We start from the raw sequence: 14,611 nt of genomic DNA on the forward strand, positions 1-14,611 counted from the left end.
AAATGAAAAATTAATGAAGCAGGGAGCACCATTAACAGTACAATGACTGTTTTTAGATTTAAAAGAAGTCAAGAAAATGTTAAAATGTACGAATTAGGAAACCCTTTTTGTTTTTTTAAAAGGAAAATTCCTCTGAAAATGTTGAAAAAAATTTCTGAAAAAAACTAGCATCATAATTTTATTGAATTTTAAAAATTACTCATATTAATGCCAAATACAGTAAACTTCTTGTTGAAGTGCTGGCTATCGTTTTTTGTTTTGTTTTGTTTGTAGAAAAGAACGAAAAGGGTTTCCTAACTCAGATATTTCAAGAGTTTCCTCTTTAAAATTAACAAGGTTTTTTTTTTTTTTTTTTTTAAACAGCTAATGCTACCAGGGTGATTCATTTTTATTTCAACTTGTTTTCTTATTCTCCAATATTTCTAAACGTAGGCCCATCAACATATCAGTCATAAAGCATAAAATGGTGCAGCAATGGTTTAAAATTTGTCGGACGAGCGTTCTCATTGATGAAAAAAAATAAGAAAGCGTCACCATCCGTATTACTTGTGTTAAGATTCTCTACCATCCCGCTTCTCCCTCTGACTGGAACGCCTGTTTTGAATTTAGCGCCACATTCAGCACGCTCTCATCCCCGCCCAGTTAACAGTGATGTGAAGAATGACGATCATGCACTAAATTTTCCTAGCTTTGGCCAAATTTTCTTTTCATCATATCAATCTTTCTGTCAAAATTTGCCGATAATACCTTTTAATCAAGTGCTGAGTGGCCTTTAAAATTATTTTGAACTTGATTTTTCGTACTTGGAACACGAATGCGCTTACGGACTCTTTGCTCTTGGTCGACAGTCTCAGGAACATGTTGGCGAACCTGATCAAAATTGGCGGAAAGCTGAAACAAGTTCCAGCACGTTTCCTTTGTCCACGCCGCGTCGACACGAAAACAGCGTGCAGCGAAACTCGAAAGTGAAGTTCGAACCGGTACTCGATATCAATCATTATCAGCGAATTCCGCCCGCATTTTAATCTTATCACCTCATTCGCACGTCCTTTATTATCGGATCTTTTCTCAAGATCATTATCACTCTTCAACTATTGTGATTGTGCCCTTCTTTGATCGACGAATCTGTTCCCAACTCCTGCTTAGTGTGGAAGATATGGCGGGACTGCCGCTTCATCATCTGTGAGTTTTCCCTGCATTGTACATATTATCCTGAGCATTATTATCTCGCTGACATCCTCGGCAGTGGATCCAATCAGTTTCCGGACTCGAAATGGAGCTCAGCAACATCCCTGACGTACTGCAAGATTTGGTCAAAGACAACCAACTGATCATCCAACACCTTCCCCAGCCACCAGCCTTCATTGCTATGTTCATGGACATTCCTGATAAGGATGTATATTTTATTCATAAGAAGCCCATTGTAAGTCCTCACAATTAACACTTGTTCGTTATTTATGCATGAACATTATGTTTAGAGTTCATATGTCAGAACAAGCATCTTGAGTTAATCCTCCACCTTTAACGTTTATTGGATTTCTATCCAAGGTGATCTTCGTGCATGATACATAGGATGGAATAATTTATAGTCAATCCTAGTCTACAGGCTCATTAGTACTATTCACAATATGTATGATCTAACTGAAGCCATCATGTGTTGAGACGTTGCTTACAGCAATGGGGAGGCCAAAACTAGTTAGTTTTGTGATGTCTAGCTAGCAGACATTTAGAGTGGACGCATTGTATGTTGAGACAAATGTCAATCTCTGATTACAGCCGAATCAGCACCACTCAGCAGGTTAATTCTTGCAGTCAGATGGCACTATTGATGAGAGGTGATTTTAACAATACTTGATTTTTGTCTCAACATACAACGCGTCTGCTCTACCAAGAACAGCAAGCATCTCTGGGTCATCCGTGCATCGATGAGTGAGGCAGTCGTAGGCGTGAACCATTTCGAGTGGCCCTTGATCGGCTGAAGTTGTGCGAGCGGAGCGTCTGAATCTGATCAGGGGAATGATTTTCGGTATTAAGCTTTCATTTCCTTAATTATCAGACAATGTCGTGAGTGGATTAGTTAGTTTTCTGAAGTGAAATTTCATCTTCTTTCGGATTGGTTCTCATTAAATTTTGCATCAGATCAACCCTGGAGAAGATATCGGCACGATAGGAACACGCGTCAGGCGTTCTCCCTCTAAAACCATGTTAAACCGTGCCCCAGTCTCATATACCAGCTTGACGTCATAGGAATGTAGTTATGCCCTCTCCATTCTCGAACGCAACAGTTGAACTTCCAGAATCTACTGCTCCATACTCATCACTTGAGACATACGAGAATGCATGGCAATCAGTTCAAGGAACTGCATCAATTTTCCCCTGACGGATGATCATGATGAGGTTGTCATTGTTTTGCTGACTTCTATGCCTAAAGCACAGTACCTCCTGAATCTGCATGTGCGGTGGTATGTGTGGGAGTCACATTCTATCATTCTTACCAGATATTCTGATTTGAAATGGATCAATCCTACAATCTTGTATATCCCAAGCCAATACCATGTCCACTCGGCCAGTGAGCATCTCACAAGATTAATTCAAGCAGCCCAGCCGCAGAGTTACATCAGCACTGTCGGGTTTTCTTTATAATGGATGGCCCCAACCTCTTGTGTCTTATGCTGCATAAGAGTTGCCAAGTAGTAGGATAAAATGTGGTACTTTTATATGAGTGTAAATGGGTAAATTCAGCGCCGAACAAATATCTTAATCAACACATGACTTATTGTTCGTTATATTCCACTGATGGGGTTTAAATGCATTCATTTCAGAAAGAAGAAACTTTCAATGCTGTTGATTCAGTCTTCGAAAATACTTGCCACTCTCCAAACACGTCTGTGAGCTACATAGGCCAACCCTTGGAATGTCCATTCAGTCCTTCACACAACATCACTGTCGCAAGTGTTGGAGATCTCACAGAAATTTTGAAAAAAGAAATGATTGAACCAACCAATCTCTCTATTGCCAGGTACCTAAAATATGCATGGTCAAAGTAAGGTTTTGCTATCATCAATGTCGGTAGTATAAAAATGTAATTTTCCAAAAAAGGGAAACTCTTAATTTTGTTGTATTTCTCTAAATGGAATTCAGTCTCATTATCTCTTTAAAATGTTCAGTGGAATTTCTTGAATAAGAATAAAAATTTTAATTAAGCTTCCTGGAAAATTCAAAAAACACTATTGATTAGTTGGGTTTTTTTTTTTAAAGCAGTCAAACCTAGGTTGAAGTTTATCATGATGTAGTAAAATGTATGCATTTTTTGACTCCGTTTTTTTTTAACTATTGATAAGTGCGACCAAATGTTATACTTGTAATGATGGTATACACTGTTATACAAGTAAATGTATATGACTTCTAGTTTTCAATTTTCTAACTTGTCTGTGAAAACATCTGCTTTTGAACAGTCGAAATCTGAGATTAAAAAACTTGACAAAGTAAAAAACTACTTAAGATGTTTTGAACTGAATGTGTACCTAGCATGATACCAAACATACAAGTCAAACAGTGTAAGTCAAAAACTTTCTCCGGCTTTTTAAACTTCTTTAACCAGAAACAAATGATGATGATGGGAGACCACTGGTTCCTCTCCTGTGCGCAGTGTTTGAGTGGCACTCTGTTCATGTGTGTAATACTGGGTGAAAATTTGCTGAGCTTGTACAGTAAATGTGTGTCTTAACCCTTTCCGGTCCAATGTCGGATATATTCGCCGTGAAAAATAACGCGTTTAGGTCCGATGTCGGATATAGTCGCCCAAAAGTTTGAACTTCTGTGCAGGCCCGATATCGGGTATATTCGACTGCTCCAGCAAGTGGCGGCCTCTGGTGGAGCCTTTGGAAACCACTGTCTTTGTTGACAACATCGCTGCTACCTTAACCTCACTTAACGACGGCCGTGGAAAACTGCCGCGGACCGGAAAGGGTTAATATTTATTCTTTCACGGCTCTAGCAATGATGAGTAGCAACTACGGATGAATGTCAAAGCCACAAGTGATAACGTTGAAAGCATTTTTGTTCCCTATTTATAAGTTTCATCATTTGCAAAATAGAGAAAATCTGAACTTGTGTCCATACATATTTGCGGCAATTCAATGTTTTTTCTCTGTTTTATCAGGAAGTGTGGCTGTGTGTTCACTTTGAAGTCGGATAGGAAGGTGCCACTGTGGATGTTCTGTGATGCTGCAGACAAAGAGAAGACTTTCTTACTGAGTATCAGTTATAAAGATGGATGGTGCTCAAGATCATGGGCTCATCTAAACAGCTGGAACTTCAGTGATGGAGATATTGATGAGCTCATTACCAAACATTCAAAACTATTTAACCTCAGCAAAAGTAAGGTAGAGTCCTTTAATTTTTACGGTTTAGATTTTCAAAATTCATATATATTTTTTAAAGTGTTTTTTTACCAGATTTTCTTCTGTGTGACTATCAATTGAAACACTCCGCCAGCATCAAAAAAATTTGCACCTTGTAGAGACTTAAACAAAAAATGAAGTAAATTGTATGAATGACTACTCACATGAAAAATTGTTATTTTAGTGTAATCAAATCCTGTCAACTCATCGTACCTATGAATGCTTTGCCTTTCCATCGTCAGTTTTTTATTTTAGCTCTTAGCATTAGCCGAAGTAGAACTGGCCTTCTGCTTGAAAAATTTTTGAAGGTATGTTTTTTTCAAGAATTGTTCAGTTCTTGGGCATCCTTGACTCAATAGAGATGGCTTATATATAAAGTTAAGGAACGAAGGAATGTTACTAACAGTTTGGGAAAAATCGGGTTCTTTTGCGTTCTCGATAGATTTGAGTGGAGAAGGTATCTGAATGTGTAAATATAATGGTTATGATATCCGACACCAGCTACAAAATCTGGGGGTGTTAATTTTTTATTATTTGTTGCTGTCAATTAAGTAGACAAGTTATCCCCCTGATTTTTCGAATCGATGAAAGTACTCCTTTGAAAAGTTAGGTGATTTCATTTAGATTGTGATTGTGTTCTTGACCATTTGACTAATAGGTTTTTTCCTTTTCTGTGGCCAATACTTTCAAAATATTGAATACAATCAATTGAATGTCATAAATTGGCCTTCCAACATAGGTAACAGGAAGCATAGCTGTGTCAAGAAAAAATGTCCATTTCAAAGCAATCTCGAAACTTACATGTTCTTGCAAATCCATGCTAAATTCTCAAAAGACTCCTACAAAATCCAGGACTGTCCTTTATTTTATCATTTCGAGCTCCTTCAATAGCTGCTGATTTTAGTTCAGTCAAAAGCTGCCATAAATCTTCACGAAGTGAAGATTTGTAGTTCATCAATCATAGAACAAGTTTTGTGCTCAGTAATTTCAATTAATTCAACCATCACCATTTTGAGATGGATACTCTAGGTTATCAGGTAGAATGAGAAACAACTTAATCAGCCAAAATACACATAATAAAAGAACAACTTAATTTGGGGAAAAGGCTGCAAATAAAGAAAAAGGAATAAACAAAACCCGGGACGTTTCAGACTGACGATCAGTCTCGGTCTCGCAATTACAGCGGAGCGACGGCTCGTTTTTGTTTTTAATTTATTTTCCGGTTGATAATGAAATTGTTATTATTTTGAAACGTCCCGGGTTTTGTTTATTCCTTTTTCTTTATTTGCAGCCTTTTCCCCAAATTAAGTTGTTCTTTTGTTATCAGGTAGGATGTGATCATAATTGTGTTATCTTTGAGAAATGGCATTTTTCAGTCTCTCTCTTTTTTTTACCAATTACTTCTTCATTCGATATCCTTCTTTTATATTCCTCTCTTTATGACTTATTTTTTTTACAATTTTTTTTAACAGAGTGTACTGCGGGTAACAAGCACGTACAGTCCTGATGAGGATACTGTCAATCCTGCATTGCTAAAAATTACGTGGACAACTCCATCCATTGACATACCATTCTCAGTGGCCAAAACTAATTTTGTAAGTCATAAGAATAACTCCATATTCCTTCCATTTCAGGGTATCTAGCGACCGGGAGAACCGGGAAACGTTAAGGAATTTTTTTTAAGTTTTGCTAGACACCCTGCATTTTCTCCAAACGATAAGTCTACCAATCGGATGAGACAAATTCCACTTTGCATCTTTTCATTTTACAGTACTTCATTGCATGGAATTTAGAGAGAATGGAACCAAAAACAGGGATGTCCCAGTAAGTGGAAGCTGGGAAATGTCAGGGAATTTGTTTTTTAAGTAAACAGGGAAAATCTGGAAATGTCAGGAAAAAATTGTTAATTCATCTTATTTTCTTTTTAGAATGGGTTAGAAATTTTGAACATTAGATTTTGCTCAAAAAATATTACAAATCATGTATTTTAGTCTCTAACCATCAGGCATTTCTTCAATTGTCCGGAATTTAACCAGAATAAGTCATGAAAATTCATTCTAAATTTTGTGGCAATCCTATACAGATTGCTCTCTTTTCTGCTTTTACTGAAACAACAGTCTGTAACAAATCATCTCTTGTGAAACCTTTTCTTTGAGTCTCGCAGCTAGTTTCCTAAATAAATAGCTGTTATCAATTCAGTTTTCTAACTGTTCATTTAATGCATTTTTCATCCCCAATTTAATTTTGATTTTGGAGAAAAGGAAAACCTAGGTTTCAAAATGTCTTGTCATGATAACTTTAGGTGCGTGGATTTCACCGCTATGATGAAAAACAAACGGTCTCTAGTTACACAAACTGTCTCTAGTTCTTGAACTTTCTCATGATGTTCTGCTTTTGTGCAAAAACACTCCAAAAATTGCATGCAAAATTAGCAGTCTTCCTTCATGTGAAAGATAAAAGTTACAAAGGAGTTTATGGAACATCTCTCTGGAGCATTTTATTGTTTTATTTATTTTTCATTTCATGTACTTCTGAGGAGATTTCAATTTACTGATCTGTATTTTTGTTCCTCTTTAATGTTTTTAGTTGATAAACTTCAAAGTTGGTTTTAATGGAAGTATTATTAAGCCGATTTGGGATCAATTGCAGCTTTTGCAAAAGTTTTTGGATGTAATCCTCATGAAGCAAGAAGTTGATCCTGAAAACCCTGGATCAAACAAGAGTCTTTTCATTGAATTCAATGACTCAGTAAGTAAATTTAATTAATAAACCCTTGTTATTTATTTTAAAGTATTCTACCCCAGAAAAAATTGTTACCATGTCGAAAGTGCCACTTAGAACTTACTGAAATTAAAGTGAATCTGACTCACACGCAAAGTGCCTCAACTGCACTTCTTAGTTTAAGTATTTTAGAATTTTCTTCTACAATTTTACTCCTTCCTTTCTTTTACATTTTTTCTCATTTTCTCGATTTTTATGTGAAGAAAGGGTTGTAGACGCAGACCGAGAAATTTTTTTGATCTCAACAATTTTACGTTTTGGATGTAGGTTTTCCAAATTGATCTAATGATTGTCTCTATTTTGCAGGACGTTAGCCCACACACTATTGAAGAAAGTTTAACAGCTCTTCTTAAAGCTGCCAATCATGCAGTGCCGTATCTTAGCAAAAATCGCTTAGAGGCTGAAAAAAAGGAAAAGAATAGTTTCATCCGTGTTGTTGAAGACACTGTCTCAAATCAGAAGCAAGCCATTGATTTCACTGATGAGATTTGGAATATTCTGAAAGGTGTGTAAACAAGTACCCATCAGCAAAAGGAATTAAAGAGTTTAATGGTGTATGGTGCAACATGCTTTAGTTTTGGCCATCACTGATTCAACATCTACCTATCCTAGGAAACATATCCTCTAATTTTGTAGGTCATCTGATAATTTTGCGAGATGTTTGAAACTTAAATGTAGGGCGCCCCTTTGCAGGTGGTATTTTAGAATGGTTTTTTCGTTTTTACGGTGGGTAGAGGGTATCCGTGAAGAGATGGAGAGATGCCAGCTTCCGGAGGATCTCTACTGTGACAGATTCCTGTGGTGAGTAGGTGTCGTAGAGCGCCCTAGCACGCCGTAAAAGCGGCTCGCATATACATTCATTTTTGTTTTTCGCCCCTATTACACCAACCTGAAAAGGAGCTGTAACAGTTGAGGTCAATGTAGGTTATTGCTTCTTATTTTATGCAAGTCAGTGGATTATTTCCTCCAGAAAGTTAGAGAATAAGCATCGTTTTTATTATGAAAAAACCTAGAGAAGTGTGGAATCTTTTTCCTGGAGTCTTTGAATATTCTGGAATTAATTTTGCCCAATCTCCAAGTTCTTTTGCTCCTTCCCCCTTCATCCTTTTGTTTTTTTATTTTAAGTGGTCTCAAGACAGTCTGTTTTATTTCAGATTGCAGCACGTATCGTGAGCTACAGAAGTATATGGAAATGATCTTCCATCAAATAAGAAAAGGAACGTTGAAGCCAGTTGTAAGATCCTTTTAAGTGTACTTTTTTTCTTAAAACTTTTTTTTTTAATTATTTATAATGTCACTGTTACAAAGGAAGACTGTGTATTGTGAGTAACTTCTAAACCATACAAAGCCATCTACTTTAACTAAACAGAACTGCGGATAACTAAATTTTTAGTCTTGCGCCTTTTTACTCCTACCGAAAACACAGGTAGTGCGTTGAGGCAGTTTCTGCACCCACGACATCAATGACTTTATTACAAATCTTAACTCAAGTCATTTTTCCTTAATTACTGTGTCACCTATTGAGGACCGAGTTCCTCTTGTATCTGCTGTAAAATCTAAGGAAAGGGATTTTTCTTGATTTTAATGCAAAGAATAATCCTTTTTGTGTTGTATGTATTTTTTTCAGATCCAAAGATCCAACGGAACTAGATTAGCCCACAAGATTCGGTGTTTGATGGCAGACTCTGCCTACGATTTTGAAATCACCGTGAATCCGTTAGAATACCTTATAGAGCTGGGCATTGAGAAGTTGAAGAACGATTTCCTCAGTATTTTCTCTACCCTAATCACGCATCATGGCAAACTCTGTGTGCCTTCATTACCATCGTGAGTTTTCTTCCTACCTTTGTCATCAATTAAGCACAGCTCGAAGGCTGCTTGAATCGATTTTCGTGTAGAAGGTTGCAAGTCTGTTGCCCTGTGACTTCAGAGACGATTATTTCGGAGATGTTTGGTGAATTGTTCAATGGTATTACTCAAAATCTTCAATTCAGGTTGTGTAAGTGTAACACTTACTTAGAGCACTAACAATGGTTTTAGAATTTCTTTTTTTCTTTCATTGCGTAGCGCCCGAGATGACAATTTGACGCACTCTCCTAAATCAACCAAAAGATTAGTTTAAAAAAAAGAAAAAAAGTAATCTATTTGAATCCTGGAGAAAAATGTCCTCGCTATGAGGGAATCCCCCTCCTAATATGCTGCTTGCTATGGTGTTTAGAGTACACATTCCCCTGATGCCATGTAGGGATGAGGATTTTTTTAGAAAAATCGATTTCCGTCATTAAATTGATAAAAATTGAATTGACGTTAAGTGTGGAAATTGATTTTTCTGAACATCTACTCAATAAATCGACTATTTTTTGTCTCCACCAGAGATACTGAATTTTGTTTTGTTGATAGGTGAAATTCCATTTTCCATGAAATATCGACAATTTTTCAGGGGTAAAAAAATCTTCACGAAACAAAAGAAATGAATGTAGGAAGGACAGGCTCGAGCATATGAAAAAAGCGTTAGTCATCAGAAAGAAAAAAAATATTGCAATATTTTATAGATTTGATGAATCAATTTGGCCGATAAATCAGGGTACAAAGATCAATTCAATTTAACTAATTGATCCAGGGAAAACAGATTTTTTGGTCGAATCGATTTAAAATCTGTACCCCTATTGCCATGGCACTCCCTTCTCCCTTTCCAATAAACAAATGAACAAACCTTAAACTAAAGTGCAGAGGTGCACTCTCTAGAAGAGGAATGCTGTTTATGAACCAAGACCACAGGCCTCCAAGGAGCCTAGTCACGCAAGTGTCAGCATTCCAATCGAAACAACCAGCATGATGCTGGCAGAATCCTTCTATAGTGGTTGATATGACTAGTGTGGGAGGCAATGCGTTGCAAATCAGCCAATCATGGGGGAATTTCCGATTTTGAAGAGGGAACGTGCCCCCGAAAATTAGGAAATGAAAAGTTCGTCAATACCACATCTGTAATTTTTTCTTACGCCAAGGAGTAATTTGTTTCCCCTGCATCATGATTCCAGGTTCAAAGATTTTAAAAGTTCTGATATCAGCTGGACTGAAGTGTGTTCTGGTTGGTTGGTTTGGCTTGGACGGATGTGCACATCCCTAGAAGTTTTCATTTTAACCGAACTGAAACTGAATCTCAAGTCTCAAGGAATGGATCCTAAATGTATGGCCATTCTCAACCAAATTCTGGAAAGATTCCTCGCATCAAAATCGGAGATATGTTCCTTGCCGTGGCTCCTGAATAACATGAACCATCACTGTGAGGTAGTGGTGGACACATCTGCAGTTAAAGATGTTGTTAGGTGAGTAAATTCGTTAAATATGCTCTCAGTAAGGTCAAGTTGGGTTATTAGTAGCTCCATTCTTGCATAACCCCAAAAAAAGATGTCACCCAATTTATTCTCCTCGTTTAGAAAGTATTTTTCTTTTAAAATCATAGCTCTAGCAAATGCGTGAATACATTTGAATTTTTTCCACCCTTTCATCTCTCTCGAAAATACCTATGAGTAGCTTAGACAACAGGACAAAACTATTTCTTTGCACACTAAGTTCTTGTTGGAAAAGATAAAGCCCCTTAGAAATTGTGCACAAAATCATGGAAGCTCAAAAGTTTGCTGCCTTTTTGAGAATCACAAGGTTTAAAATAATGTAAGTAATTATTGAAAACAAATTACCAAGAAAACTTAATTTTTTTGAGAAATTCATGTCTTAATTATTTTCTTTCCTGAGGTACAACTTTCTGTGCACTGAATTTTGAATGAATAGCTAAGCAGTCAGTGAAAATGTGAGATTATCTCAAAATTTTCAATTCTTCTCTCCACGAATTCTGACGAAAAGAAATATGTGATGCAATATTTCGTATGAAAAATGTTTTTAATCCATATTGTATCCTGAATTATGCTTTTGCAGCACCATTACTGATGAAACAAACTCGAGAAGGATATTTGACTGGAAACAACTTTGTGCTAACTAAATACACTCATTAAACACGCATTTAAGGTTCTCTCATTTGAAAATGAGGCACTGCCTAGAGAGCACTGATGGGAAAAGTCATAGCCAAGCTTTCGGTTTTATCAGTTTCTGATGGTACACTAACAATGAGTTGCACAATGTGAGCAGCACTTGAAAGCTCAAACGCCATTCTACAGAATAATTTTTCCAACACTTACTTATAAATTGAACTGGCTCTTTTTTAAAGGATGTGAGTTTTTAACACTCTATTGCTCTATGTAGTCTTGAGCACTGAGACTGAGAGGAACAGAAAACTGAGATTTCATAATACGTGGGGTCTAGAAAATTTAGTCACTGAGAGATGTAAATGCTAGCCTTTGGCCAATTTTCATGGTAGTTTTGATCAATTTTATCATTTTATTTTGTTCTTTTCGCAGACATAAACAGTTCCAAGAGTGGAGACTTACGCTTACCAATGAAGAAGATAATGAAAAATATAGCAGCTCCTTCCTCTGTTGTAAACCAAGCATGTTTCCTGGGAGTATCATTGAACCTGGTAAGTTTGTGACCAGCTTTGCAATCATACCAAATTGTTTACAGAGCTAAAAGAGCAGAGAGAAAATGTTTTCCCCAAATGTGAGGAAATGGTTTGCTAGCTCTCATGTTAAAGGCAGGGTTTTTTTCCCTATCGCCCTTCTTTTCTCACTATTTTATTTTCCAGAACATCAAGATGAAGATTTTGGAAAGTATCGAAAGTGTTCCTCGCCAGGCACATCGGTAAAAAGTTGATTGAAAAACCTTTTTTTATCTTTCTTCAGAAATATTTTCTGTTATTGTGTCATTGATCCACATAGTATCAGGCAAAAGTGAAAATGCTTTTTCAGAGAGCCCTTAAAGATTACAGTAAGACCTCGATTTATCGGATTTCATGGGACCGGAGGTCAAATCTTTTAAATCGCGGAATCTGCTCAATCGCGCTAGTCGGTCCTACTGAAGGGACTGGAGGATCGATCCGTTAAATCGCGATCCGATAATATTTGAGGTCTTATTGTACGTCCAGCTAAGTATGTTGCAGTGGTTTCCAAGGAGTATCAAGATTTTTTTTTTTTTTTTTTTTTTGCTTTTGTCAAAGTCTTATTGTCAGCTGTTTTGTTCTAAAAAAAGTGTTATTTCCAATAAGCAGACTAACTAGTACTCTAATCAAGCCATTGATTGATTTTTCAGATATTGGAAATTTAACCCTAGATTGTACTACAGTAATGACTCAGACATCGTACATATGTTCCTCTCTTCACTCAGCCTCCAGCTGTTTCAACGCTCTTTAAGTTGATGGAGAATCGTCCAAGCACAATTCCAAAAGTGTCAAAATTCCAAATGGCTTGAAAATACGAAGTTCTTCAGGGCTCTCAGGTAATACTTTACGCTTTTGTTTTAGGTCTAAATTAGACTTTTTTCTGTCTTACAATTTCTTCTGAACACGCTTCCTCTCGAAGCCTCAGCCCTCTAAACTTCTGAAACATCACTTATTTTTTCTTCAGTTCTGCCCTCAAAATTCACTCTCCCTTCAACCTTGTGTAGTTGACACTACGTTTTTTAACTCTTCTCTTCATTTCCGGGCTTCAAATCAGGATTCTAATGTTTGCAAGGGATTTAGGAGTTTTTAATTGTATTTTAGCCCTTAAAATAAAAATTTAAGCAGACTTAATTTAAATTTAGAACTAAGTGCACTACTCAGTGATGTTTTGGGAAAAAAACCACTTATTAGTAGTGTATTCCCATTTTCCTTTCATCTTCATTTAGCTCAAAACCTGGAAACATGACAACTTACATTCTTAGCAGCAATTTTGATCATTTATTTTCCTCAAAGTTCAAAGCAAAGAGTGCAAAGTTATTCAATTAGAGAATTTAATCTGTAAGTGAAATTCTTACATGTCAACTTGGACTGCGATCCCAATTTTCAGAGTGATCACCGTGAGTTCTTCATTGTGGGCAGCAAAATGAATTTTATGTTTTGAACCTGACTGAAATAATTTTTAACTCCGTAATCAGACTTTCTCATGTGCCGTTGAAATCAGTGTGTCTTAGCTAAGAATAAGTCTGGGGAAGCTCTTTGCACCCTGGCTATCGAATTCTTTAAATTGCAAGTATTAAGAAATTTCTTGAACGGTGTAAATTTTTATGAAAAATATGTCTATAGCCGATGTACTCTATGTATGTATGTGGAGAAAACCCCTTTACTTAAGTTCACCAAGTTATTGAATACTTGTAGAATGCAATTGTAGGCGTTCAGATACTTAAGGCTTCCGTATAGGCAAGGGTGCAGATTGCTCTAGGCCTTTGCAATTTTCTGCAACGTTCCGGGTTTTCGCCAAATGGTCAACACAAATTTTGTTTGCTCAACTGCGCAGTCAAGACCAATTTGCAACTCAGAATTTAGATTTTCCCCAAAGAGTCATGGGAATAGACAGCCGAAACATGCCTTCTGCTTTTGCATATGCATTCATTTTCCTAATAAAATTAGAAACTAAAATTGAAGCAATTATTGTTTCAAATTTTGATTCTAAGTGCTCTAGACTCACCTTGGAGTCAGAAACTATTTTGCTTCAACATTGATTTAATCCTTTCGAATCAAGCATCCATCATGTGTCGTCCATGTACGTGTGATATTTGTTATGTGTATGCTGTTGATAATAAATTCAATTTTATTTATTTAAAAGCTAAGGTGGATTTTATTAAACCATAAAAATTGTTTGTGTGTAAACATTTTCCAAGGTGCAGAAATGCAACATAAGCTCTCATCTTTCGTGGCACAACTGATTGTTTATTTATTGTCCATGCATATGGTTACCAGTTGATGGTATTAAACATCGATGTCTGATAAATTGTTGCTGCCTAAGCAGCAATGGCCGCTAAAGAAATTAACGGATATTGATAACCGAGTCTTCCTGGTGTTATTCGCGTTTATTGTTTCATTTGTCAAGCCTGCGATGTTGGCAACTTTCTAGGAATATTGTCAAAAACATTTTGTTTCAATGTTTTGGGAGTACGTTAATTTATTTATTTTATTTTTTTGTTTTAATGGAGTGGAATGGACAGACAAAATTTTAACAGCTGCATCGATTTGATATTCTAGATTTTTGAAGTTTTGCTAGCCATTACTAGATCATGTAGGTATGGAGGCATTTTAATACCTAACGTACGTGCAAGCATGCTTTGAAATGGCTGCTAGGAGTGGGAAAGCTAATTGTGCCCAAGATATCTTATTCATTGATAATCAATGAAAAATTTAACAAGTGAATTCATTAAACTATCAATTCTTAATCGGAGAAATAAATGGTGTTTTCCAAATTTCAAGAAACTTCTACTGGGCGTCCGTGGATGAAGCATTGCTCTAGGAAGAGAGCTCCTTTTTTCTGTATTATGAAATTATTGCTGTCAGGTTGATGGGGTTT

At 36.5% G+C, this 14,611-nt stretch overlaps 1 protein-coding gene across 1 annotated transcript; it reads left to right on the plus strand.

Annotated features, from left to right (window-relative positions):
* Window positions 1-1,121: 1,121 nt before the first annotated feature.
* Window positions 1,122-13,875, plus strand: Zwilch (zwilch kinetochore protein). The gene is made up of 11 exons (XM_019050789.2): window positions 1,122-1,423; window positions 2,823-3,019; window positions 4,163-4,385; window positions 5,876-5,998; window positions 6,990-7,151; window positions 7,491-7,689; window positions 8,339-8,418; window positions 8,812-9,011; window positions 10,223-10,510; window positions 11,597-11,715; window positions 12,384-13,875. The coding sequence occupies exons 1-11, from the start codon at window positions 1,274-1,276 to the stop codon at window positions 12,482-12,484; spliced, it is 1,842 nt and encodes a 613-aa protein (XP_018906334.2). The 5' UTR covers window positions 1,122-1,273; the 3' UTR covers window positions 12,485-13,875.
* Window positions 13,876-14,611: the final 736 nt, after the last annotated feature.

This window comes from Bemisia tabaci, chromosome 6, assembly GCF_918797505.1.
Source record: "Bemisia tabaci chromosome 6, PGI_BMITA_v3".
Classification (NCBI taxonomy): Eukaryota; Metazoa; Arthropoda; class Insecta; order Hemiptera; family Aleyrodidae; genus Bemisia; species Bemisia tabaci.